The sequence below is a fragment of the Esox lucius genome, chromosome 20 (genome assembly GCF_011004845.1).
Source record: "Esox lucius isolate fEsoLuc1 chromosome 20, fEsoLuc1.pri, whole genome shotgun sequence".
NCBI lineage: Eukaryota > Metazoa > Chordata > Actinopteri > Esociformes > Esocidae > Esox > Esox lucius.
In genome coordinates this window covers 22,303,744-22,316,052 of record NC_047588.1, presented here as the reverse complement: position 1 = coordinate 22,316,052, position 12,309 = coordinate 22,303,744, and the positions used below count along the sequence as shown (strand labels likewise).

The 12,309-nt window shown below is 38.6% G+C and overlaps 1 protein-coding gene across 1 annotated transcript in view; it reads left to right on the top strand.

Moving 5' to 3' along the window:
• Nucleotides 1-12,309, top strand: part of ascc3 (activating signal cointegrator 1 complex subunit 3) — a 173,800-nt gene that overhangs the window by 112,222 nt on the left and 49,269 nt on the right. Inside the window, exons 14-15 of the mRNA XM_010897185.3 lie at nt 444-515; nt 11,559-11,693. Coding sequence (XP_010895487.1) covers nt 444-515; nt 11,559-11,693 — 207 coding nt within the window. The remainder of the gene's footprint in view (nt 1-443; nt 516-11,558; nt 11,694-12,309) is intronic.

The window sequence follows — 12,309 nt, the reverse complement described above, 5'->3', positions numbered from 1 at the left end:
GCAACCTCACAAACTCCCCGATAGTGTCTGACCACATGTCTACCTGTACAGGATAATTCCCAACCTGTACAATCCAACGAAACATGCTGTGTTATTCATTTATGGGAAAAATAGGAACTCCAAACATGTTCACACAAACAAAATTGTATTACATTCCCAGTTGATCAGACTTCTCTCCTGTATGGGCAGCTATCATGCCATGAGCAGATGGAGACTTTGTTCAAGAATGCCTCAACAGGTGTTATCCTGCTATTAGAGAAGCAATGTTCCTGACGTAGACTGGCTGCTGTCAGATGCAATCTTCACCACAGTCTTCCTCCCAAGACAGCTTTAATTCACTGAAACAGCGCAAGTTTTTCATTAACACATTACAGTATGATCTTTTAGATCAACAGTTTGAACTCTGCTAATATGTTTTGATCTGGTGTTTTTCTCTCTCTCAGATTCAGCAGCTTCATGACATGGACGAGGTTTGCTACGAGAAAGTTCTGGAGCAGGTCAGAAATGGACATCAGGTAAGCGCTTATTATCTGTCAGTTTGTTCTCAATTTCAAAACAAATGCTTTTTATAAATGTTTCAGTCTTTAAGACTGATGAACCTTGCTGTCTGCGGTGCTAAAGCTGTGTAATTAGTTATTATCTAATTTCATGGTCGGGCAGAACTTTTTTACCCCGTTTTCTGTCTTATATGTTAGCAAACTAAGAGACTAGAGCTTTGCATTGGCATTGAAATAAACTCGATAGCCCCATTAGAACCCCCGGGAGAGACCTGCAAAGACGAGCCATTCGCATAGCCTACTCATTTGGAGAAATGGACCTCGACTTTTTTTGATAACTTATACATGTCACCTAAAAACAATTAATGTCACCTAAAGATTGGCTTTGTAATTTACATTTTGTACATTTTTAGGGCCTAATAAACAAATGAATGTACTATAGCCTGTGTTTTTAGAAATAATTGTTCTCTGTATTCTTTTTTTAATAGTTTTTTTCATGTGATAAGACCTTCAACACATACTCACTGCTGTTCTTCAAATTCATTAACCATTTTAAACTAACAAATTCTGTAATGTATACTATTCTATATAGTTTGATGACAACCCTGTAGATGAACTAATGATTTGACTGGATGGTGATGCTACGGCGGAGAATGTGTTTGCTAATAGGGACGATTCGTATGCTAATGGCATGAAACAGCGTTCAAATCTGGTGGTTACTGGGGGTCTGAGAGGCCTGGCGGTTCTACTGTTAAATACTTTAATACTGTGTTGTGTGACCAATGTAACTTTCTTACAAAAAGGTGGTAATTTCATTGGTAGACCTTCCAGCATTACCTAATTTTTTGATGTCTCATAGCAGCATAGATAATATCAATGGTTAAATAAAAAGTAAACAAGACAGGAAGTAGATAAAATTATTTACAGAGGTGTTTTTTATAGTGTCTCACAAACATGTTCACACACAACAGCTGGCCAGAAGAAAGACAGCTTTTCTTCATTGGATTTTTATTTCTTCATTACAACTAATACTAGATTGAGGTAGAAGTGTTTTTATGTAGAACATTTAAATACATACAATACTTCAAACTTATAGCATATTGTTTTGTTTGGTAGAACCTGGGGTTTTAAAATTAGTAACATAATATAATGCAGTAGTTCAAGGGGATAATGTAATTAAATGATGTATTTACATAGGTTTCTTTACTTCATAAGCAGTTTATTGACAGCAGGTGTCCTAGCTGTTAGAGCGTCTGACCAGTACAGAATAGTTTGCTAAATTGAATTCCTGAGCAGGCAAGGTACAGGAAGAATCTGTTCTATCCCTGAGAAACACTCTGCTGTCTCACTCCCCGAGCTTTTCAAGGTCTTAGGGGAAATTGAAATGTGTGGATTCAGCCATCTCCCCATATGCTTGCTGTGTTTAGCTCCAATTTCAGTTTGCTGGTTCTGTATTACTCCCCTAAACACACATACTGTACAAACATTTACTACTCTCACACAGTTCAGTTTTTTTATTCCTTTGCATTATAAATAGTCTTGAACTATAGCTCGTTCTTAAGCGGTAGCAGGTCGTTCTTAAGCGGTAGCAGCTCGGTCTGACCCCTCATTCACACATAAATGGCATAGCGTTGTTTAAAGCAGAAGCTCTCCACTGCTAGCCATTCAAAAAAGGTTGCCGAGGCAGGACGGCAGATGGGGACATCTTTTTAGCAGTGTTTTATTTTTAGGAAAATGTATTTAGAGGAAATTTATAACGTTGGGTTGATAGCAACAGTGCAAGCTTTTGCTATCAACCCAAACGAAATACTAGCTACCTGCTGGATGTATTATTTAAAACATATGGCAAACTCCAATTTTCGTTAATGAGCTGTTTCTGTGGGGGCTGTCACATTTTGTTTTAATTGCCAGTAGGCTATAGCAGAGAAATCTGCTCAAATCCCCTGCATTTTCTTTTAGTGAGTTTCATTTTAATGAACAGAGATTACTTTACTACTGTTTTGTTTATGTTGGGCCCGTCTGCCTTTTTTTCCCCCTTGAATGCAATAGGTAACTTTTCCCAGCTTAAAGTAAGGAACTGATTGGTCAAAACAGCAAAGGTGGGATGATTTCAGCTGCCTCCCGTGGTCACCAGTGGAATGGCAAGCAATTTCGCCGCTTATGTGTGAATGAAGGGTTAAGCGGTAGCACCTCAGTCTTAAGCAGAGTTGGTGTTAGTTATCTTATTTGGTCAAAAATCCTAAATCAGTTAGTCGCTAAGTCTAAAACAATTTGGTCGTTTAAACTGTCACTCAGTTTTTAACCCTAGATCAGTGGGTCTGATTTAGGACAATCTCTAAATGTACCTCTTTTGTGAACCCTGAAGGTGAGCAAGTTTGTTGGTCTTCTACAACAACAGAAAATACCTACAAATGACGCTTTGATGCTTAGGAAGCATATTAACAATGTTTACTGCTGTGAGTTTGCTTACTTTGAGAAAAATCATTTCAATACAAACTGCACCACACTGTGGTGTTTGCCAATTAAAACATGTAGCTGCAAAAGAGAATTAATTTGGTGCGATCGCAAGCCACAAAGCTGATGTCCTTGTTTTGTTGCCCATTTCAGGTTGGTGCAAGTTCACCATTGCAAACATGGTTTTCTGGTCTTTACACCATAGAGAAAAGGGTTGGCAACTGGCACAGCAGATGACAGAAAATAAATCAGGCTGTATTATTTCAGTATGTTCAAGCCATGCTTTTCACGATCAAACTGGACTGACAAATTGGCGCAAGCGGGTGGTGATCCTCTTTCTGTGGCCATGCTTTTCACGTTCAAACTGGACAGACAAATTGCCGCAAATGGGTGGTGATCCTCTTTCTGTGGCCATGCTTTTCATGTTCAAACTGGACAAACAAATTGGCGCACACGGGTGGTGATCCTCTTTCTGTGGCCATGCTTATCATGTTCAAACTGGGCAGACAAATTGGGGCAAACTGGTGGTGATCCTCTTTCTGTTGCTACTGCCGTCACAGTTGATTCTGGTTATCCAGGTTATCAGGACAGCCTGACGCCCGATGCCCATGGTTTGCTTGACCGCGATTACTTCTCTGAAGAGGGAAGAAGTGACATTGTTGCACTGCTTCAAGATTTTTTTGGGTTCATTCACAAATATGCCAACTCAGACAAACGTAGTGGAGCATGATTTTGACATTTGAGAATACAAGCTTTGCAGATAAGGTTTTCATGCTTGCCTTTGGCATGTGGAAAGACTGTAATTGTGTATAAATATGTAGCCTCGCTGACACCTGATTCAACGTCCTTCTAACTTTTTGGAAAGGGTCTGGAAAGGGTGTTTTGATCTTGCCCACAAGATAATGACGGCGATGTGCACTGCTGATTGGTTAGCGCTGTTTCAGATTGAATGAATGAAAAACAAAGTTATGTTTACTTCTAAAATCTTTGGGGTTGCGAATTGCTAAGGAAGCTTGCTGTGTTGCGCAATTAAACAGCTAGTAAATAAGAACCAATCACAACGTTTGAACATTCTGAGCAAATATTGCGGTTATAGGCTCCTGTCCAGACCAGTGAGTCACAGCTCTCCTTGCCCTGTGACCCTATGTTTTAACTTCACACAAAAATTTAAATAGCCATGCTCGCCTTGCCTGGTGTTGCTCGCTTGTAGGCGTGCCAGGATGATTTTGTGCATTTTTTGAATGAGGAATGTTATTTGTATCAGTCGGGCTAATAAATATATGCCACGTTGTGGGCAAATCCAGGCTTGGGAATAGATTTCAGTGTAGATGTGAACGTCTCTGTTTTCACAAAGATGTTGGCTAGAGACCATAATCTATACAATAATTTAGCTAATGACAACACATGTTAGTGTTTCCTTTTCTGTTTCTGCATCAACTCATGTAAGCAAAGACGTGTATATAAGTGCAAGAGGGCAGTTTTAGAAAGTTGGGTGCCAAACAAGAAAACTATTTAAATATGGTGTTCAGACACTATAGGGTTATCATTGACTAGCAGTAATATCTGTGTCAAATGAAGGCTTTGTTTACCAAGTCAACAACCCACCTATATGATAAAGAAAAAATGTGCAATGCAGAATGTATGTAGAATATATGATGAATTAATGTCGAATACATTTAACTTTTATTCAAAATACTTTTCAGGTATCAAAATGTATTTCACCTTTTATTCTGAAATGTATTTAAAAATGTATAAATACATGTTACTTTATTCAAAATACGTTTCAGTTTTGACCAAATGTATTTAACCGTCAAAAACGCTCTCATTACAATATGTATTTTGTATAGAAAATCCTGTGAAAGTAAAAAGATTAAATGTAATTACAGAAGTATTGATTATTTCACATTTAGGTGTTGAAACACATAGATACCGATGACCAAAATACATGACATCTTATGGTCACAAATATATTCTAACGTACTATAGCAAACTTGGTAAGACCACTACTTGCCCCTCCAAATGAAATAATCTTGTTTGGAGTAATGGTTAGTGCGCCAAATTGTGGAACATAAGGTTGCAGGTTTAAAACACAGCCTGGCCAATGTTACAGTATGTTTAGACATGCATTTTAACAATAAACCAGGCAAGCCTAGTTCAGCTGGCCCACAGTTGAAATGGTAGCCACCTTGAGATTCGATCCCGGGTCTCCCAAATGAAAGGCTGTGTTGTTAACCACTACACCACAGAGTTGAATTTAACAGTTAATTGGCCATTCGTGAATGACATTGATACAGTTAAACGTTTCTTACTGAGTTTACCTCCACCACAAATAGTGGCTATGTATTGCTTTTGCCACTGGCCGTTTTAACAGTGTATTAGCCAGTAATAAGCTTTACCGGTATCTACTAACTTACTGGAATAGTCATAAGAATTGAGCAGTTGCTAGCGAGCCTGCCAAAGCAATTATATTTCATGGCATAATAATGTATATTTTTATTTCTTTGCAAAACAACATACTTTTTTCCTTTATTCGTGAATTACATTTATCGAATAACTATCAATAAAGGTGATAACTAACTTTTTCGTCATCGTGGAATCTACCAGAAATAATGAATATATGTCATTGCTCTGAATAGATTCTAACTTAGGTCTTCCACATGAGAGGCACTGTCTTTAACCACTGCACAACGGCATTACACATTTCAGCAGTCGCTAGACTGCCTTGAGGTTTGAGTATAACTGACTAACATTTCTTGTTAAGTTTACCTCCACCACTAAAAGCGTGTATTAACTGTATTGCTTTTTCCACTGGCCATTTTAACTGCTTATTAGCCAGTAATAGGCTTACTAGTATCTACTAACTTCCTGGGAATAATCATAAGAATTGAGCAATTGCTAGCGAGACTGAAGATGAACTATTCCATGACAGAAACAGTCGCAGTATAACTATACAGTTTCAGATTTCGGTTTTAGCCAGCTAAGTTTTCACTAATACAGAATAATTCACAATACGAACTCGGGACCTATAGTTCACAAGTCCGCTCCTCTAATCACTATGACTCAGTAAGAGACATTCGCTCTTCTTTGCCGGCTCTGCTTATGTGGTCCGGCAAAAAATTATTAAATACATTTTTAATAAATATATTTAAGCGGACAATTTCAAACATTTTGACCTATATTTTCCAAATGTATTTAGGAATATATTTTAAGAATGTATTCAAAAATATATTTAAAATACATTTTGACAAAAAATCTATTATTGTAAACATTCATTTAGCTTTAATCATTGCCTAATAATATTGTAAATTCCATTGTTCTATGCAGTAGCGGTTACTGTTTCTTCTTTATTCCTTTATCTGTTCATTGTATCGTCCTGAGGTTCATTGTATTTGTGAAATTTGGCCTTATATACATAATTCTATAGATAACGCATTGTAGAAACCTGTTAAATAACTCCTAGAAATAAGTAGTTACAATCCTAGAGACTTTTACTCCTTAAACATAATGTGAGAGGTTTGCAATTAAAGGAAAAACAAATATGCTGTGATATGTATCGTTACCATAAAAACATTTAAATATTCCCCATGATATGATATTCAGGCCATATCGCACTGCCTTGTCAGTACAAATTGTAATCAGGGTTTTATAAAGTTACTTCATTTTTTATGAACTATAAATGTGGCAAAACACAAATAGTTTGGTATGCACATGAAGTAGACAGCTATGTTTATAGTAGAAAAAGCGATACAAGTTAGTCAGGAAAAATTTGAAAGTTTAAAAAAGATAATTTATTCCAGGGAAATACATTGAGACCTTGTTCTCATTTACAAGTATCCCACATGAATGCAATTTTAAGTGGAGAATTTGACTAAAAGGAAAAAAATAAATAATCTTTAACAATAAAATATTTAACACAATACGATGATGGCCAATTTGAGACCAAAAACATTCATCAACAATAGAAACCTTAGTTTATTAGGCTGTAAAAATCACTCAACGGCTGGCCTGGTTTCATCTTTCCCCAGCAGCGTTTGACATTAACTTTTTGGCTCACCAGCCATTGTGGCTAGTGGTCTTCCAAAGATACCACTCATCATTTTCACTAGCCACCGTTTTGTTGTCCGGGAAATCGTTTTATTTGTTCATCAGTGCTACATCGTAGCCAGTCTAGTTCACACTGTTGGTCACTGGCGTGCAAGGCAGTAGGCCTAACACAATCAATAACACTCCTTTTCCCTCAGACAAACAACTCCACATCCATGTTCATTCCATCTTATGTGCCACGCACATGCAAGAGCAGGAAATACAATGAACGCCTAAAGTTCATCAATAGACATCTCCCACATACACTCTTCTTTTTTATGTGCACGAGTGACGGTACAATCTCTGATATGCCGCATGTCACACAAACAAAGAAAACTGTTGAGTGCACTGCCAATGGGTCTTTTGGTGTGGGTTGTTGGGCCTGTGATCTCTGAGGTTATTCTGCAAGTGTTGTCTTCCTGGTGTGCTCTCATTGCTCATTTCTACCCAAATTATGCTGTCCATCCCAGAATCCGGTCTCGCAGTCTGCTCGGTTCTGTCGTTTCCACGACAAGATTCAGGCATTAGAGGTGGCAGCTCAATATCAGAATCAGAAGATGAAGACCCGACATCAGACGTGTTTTTTTGGAATCCATTTCTGATCCTCCATTTGATCCAAATTTTGCAGAATCCGCAATGCTGTCAGCGCATCCATTTGTTGGGTTTGGTTTGCCATTGTGAACTAAAAGTAAATTGTATTCAGTGTCTGAGTTGCTCACCAAGTTGATATTTTATACAATTTCCACCATTCTTCATCATTCAGTCACATGCATAGGTGTGTCTGAGTTTATTATACTCATTCAACCAAGGCTGATTTGATCTTTTATCTGGGGTTATTGCCCATTCATGTATTGACATTGTTCATTTAGTGGGGAGTGATTAGCATCTGGGTACCGATTAGCGCCTGTCTGGGTAGCAACGTTATGTGCTGTGTGATTTTGGTGGATTAGGTTGGAATACGGGTTAAAAAAAAACAGGTAAATAGTCAATAACAAAATTTAAGTTAGTGTGTTTAGAATTCTGTCAACGGAACTGAAAAACACCTAATTTAATAAGACATGGAATCTCCTTCCATGTCTTACTAAATTAGGTGTTTTTAGGGGTATCACTTTCAAAATCACAGATTTATTTTAATTAAAATTGAAACGCCAATTGGTGTAGGCATTTGCGGTCCTAGTGTTAAGGAATATATTTGTCTTAAACAGTAGCTCAGTCCTAAAGAGTAGCTCAGTTTTAAAATAGTTGATCTGTTTTGAACAGTAGATTAGTCATGAACAGTAGCTCAATCTTGAACAGCTGATGAGTGTAGATTATATCAGTGGGTACAATGTAGCCAAATCTATCCTGTACAGACCTGGTTTCTGGGCTCCATATTAAATTGTCAAAAGTGGTTGTGACATATATTAATTTCATATGGGATGGTGATGGATGGAATTTTCTTTATGAAACACCCCTGGGCCCCCTGTCCTGGGGTTTCAGGCCGGCAGACGGAACTTTAATAAGCTCTGAAACCAGCAGTTACCGTGGACACCACTACCCTCCTCACAGCTTGGTGCTGATAAAACAGCTTCAATAAATAACAGTTTGCTGTAGTGGTCTCTATGGGCCCAAAACAAGGGATGGAAGAGAAGCCAGGCTGCTGAATCTGTATATCCTCTTGGTAAGTATAGGTAACCAAAGAAAAATAAGTAGGCATAGCGGGCAAATTTGTGTAATAGGCTGTTAACTTATGCCTGCCCCCTTGTACTTATCGATACCAATTAGTCACTTCAGCACATGCCCACATATGTATTGTAGTAAGCTATAGCATCACAATCAAATAATGCTTTAACTAATCTGATGTTGCTTCTCCATTTTATTTCTAAATCCCAGTCTTTAATTTAGGAGATGGTAACTTTTATTTGTCTTAGATGGCTTCTCAACCAAAAGAAGTCTTAGAGACCAATCCATTATTCAGTTCATAAAATAGTGATTTCATACTTCGATTAACACTAGCCATTCCTCAGGTTGTGTGAGCATTGTTTTTATGGCCAAATCACCAGACATATACTCTGCATGTGTTTGGCTGTTACTTTTAAAGTAATTTGGCAAAAAAAAAGCAATGCTCACACAAGCCCAATACTGCTTTCATTAATCTTTAGCTAGCAGTTGCTAAAGTTTGTAATGGCTGATTAAAGAAAATGTACTATTAAAGACTACTTTCCAGGAGGTGGACCATCTAAAATCAAGAGAAAGCATTTCAAATAGTCCTTTGTTAGTGCGCAGAGAAGACATTTGGACTTGGAAGTATGGAAATATCAAACTAAATTAAGGTTTCTCACTGACATTATTATCTACTATACAACATATATTAAAAAGTCTTTAGCTCCCCTTCTGCAGAACATCTCCAGAGACCTTCCATTCTTCATCTCTCTCATCAACTCATGCCTAGGCGCCAGATAGGTGTCTCCTCTTTTCTCTATATACAGTACCAAGTAATTACAAACATCAAGGTGGCAATTTGCTCCTGTTGGTTTCATTCCCTACATAATTTGTAGAGTACAAATTCCGCGGCTTGCTGGTATATAATCTTCCCATGTTTTCCATGACGCCCCCCTCCTCCACTCACTTCAACGGTTACTTGTTGAGACTTGGATCCACTATAACGCCGTGGTGTTTGCCTACGGATGAAAAAGGGGAATTTCCCCTTCCTAACTTCAGACAATACGCAAACCCTACATTCCAGCCCAGACACATTATTCTGCCACTTCTTATGTGGCTGGATACCTACTGGAATCACTAAGTTAGGGCTGGAACCCAGAGTATGGTATTGTGGTTTGAGCGTCATGGTACGATACGTTTTCGGTGAGGTGCAAAAAAGTATTGTCATGAGTTGGAAAAGATGCAACACTAATCCAGGAAGAATTCGTAATGCTTGATAAGAGCGCAATCTAAGATAAAGTTTAGTATGTAAACATGGCATGAACATTGTTTTCTGGTCCTATGGTGAGGGTACTGTTTCCTAAAATAGGTAGGAGAGGCAGATTCTTAACGTGGCTCAAGCGACCTAAAAGGAATTTCCCCAATTTAGAGTTTTTGCTGTGACAGAAGATTTCTTTTTATGTAGATAATTGATATTTCACAAGTTCCATCAAATCACTTTAGTTGAGGGAGATCAATCTAACCCTCACTTACACTCACTCTATAACCAACACTGTGCTCACTCTAGCTTGACTCTGCTCTCCCTGAGTGAGAGAATTGTGTGCAAAGAGAGACTGTCCAATAATTTCCTTATGGCATTTATGAACTTAAATACATCTTAGATATTTGCTATTTATTTTGAGAATTGATGTCAAATGTATTTAGGTTTACACACAAACCGTAAAGAGGCCCCCCCATAACATACAGTACGGTTATGAAAATGTACCGTTACAGCCATACTGTAACTCCTACTCTTTATTCAGGCTAGGACAGGTTGTCACACACCTGTCAGCTGCTGAGGTAGAGAAGTTAAGAAGAAGCAACATAGTAACAGAAGAAGCATTTTCGCACACTCAGAATCAATGCAGTTTTCAATTTTACTTTTTATTTTACCAGCAGGAAAGGTTGTTTTAGGACCGATTCATTCGATCCGCCGATTATGAAAAAGGCAGTTTTCACTTTCAAAATGGGGATGAATGAGGTTGAACAGTGGAACTGCTCTTTAAGGGACTTGGCTGTGCCAACGTAGTAGGGGGATGTTTAGACAGAATAGTGCCAGAGGAGGGGATGACACTGCTGCGCTCTGCAGCAGAACAGGAATCAATTGTGGCACATTAGCTGTGCTCAGGCTCCCTCTGTGACTGGTTCAAAGACAGAGGGGGAGAACACATACCCTCTAGGCCTGTACTCACACACGTACACTTAAACAACGAACACTTGGAGACACACCGATCTTAACATGCTATCTCTCCTTTCATATCTCTCATCTCCTCCCCTCCTGCTGTTCCTCATATTCTCCCTCTGTATTCAATCCTTTATAGTGTCCGTAAGGGACAAAGGAGAGAGAGCAGGATGGGAGAGAGATTCTTTGCCTTCCATCTCATAACTGTATTGTATTTCTGTTATTGATTGTTTTTGTCTGGAATATTGACTGTTCTGCGAGAGCAGGCTGCGTGTAATAGGAAAATGACAGCCCTACTCTGTTGTTTAACAAGAGATGCAGATGGCATCATGACCTTCTGCTTTTCTTCCCCACTACAACATGGGAGGAAAGTATATCCTTACTATAACAATGGAGGTTTAGTGTGACTAGGAACAGGACCTTACACTGGCGCTACTGGATTATAAAGGGATGTTGCAGACAACAGTACGTGCTGATATTTCTACCCTCTGTATATTTTGACTTTTGGTTTTTGAACTTACTCTAGACCCAACACTGACCTTTGCTGTCTGAGTTCCAAGTGATGGTGTTTGTTCATGCTAAAGGTGGACCTTTCTTTGTCCTCTCTGTGTGTTTTGCAGTTTGACCCAAACTGGCCTGTCTCTGTTCTTTGTTTGACCCAGGTAATGGTGTTTGTCCATGCTCGTAATGCCACAGTGAGGACTGCCATGGGCCTGATTGAGATGGCTAAGAACCGCGGAGAGTCTTCCATCTTTCAGCCGGACCATGGACCTGACTACGGCCAGTGTGAGAAATCGGTAAGAAACACATACAGTACTAGAAAAGGTTTACAGACACCTACTCTTTCAAGGCAGACACCTACTCTTTCAAGGGTATTTCGTTATTTTCACTATTTTACCCCTTGTACAATAATAGCTAAGACATCAAAACTATTAAATAACATGCCTGGAATCATGGAATCCATTTATATTTTATATTCTTCAAAGTAGCCACTTTTTGCCATGATGTCAGGTTTGTAAACTCTTGGCATTCTGTCAACCAGCTTCATGTGGTAGTTACCTGGAATGCATTTTCAACAGTCTTGAAGTAGTTCCCACATGCTGAGCACTTGTTGGCTGCTTTTCCTTTCAACTCATCCCAAACCATATCCGTTGGGTTAAGGTCAGGTGATTATGGAAGCCAGGTCATCTGAGTAGAACTCCATCACTCCTCAAGCATTTTTTTGGGCTGCAATATGAGGTGCAGTTAAAGGTTTTTGAGGCTGGTAACTCTAATGAATTTATCTCAACAGAGGTAACTCTGGGTCTTCCTTTTCTTTGACAGTGCTCATGAGACCAGTTTCATCATAGCACTTGATGGTTTTTGTATCTTTGCAATCTACTGACCTTCCTGTGTTAAAGTAATTAACTGTAA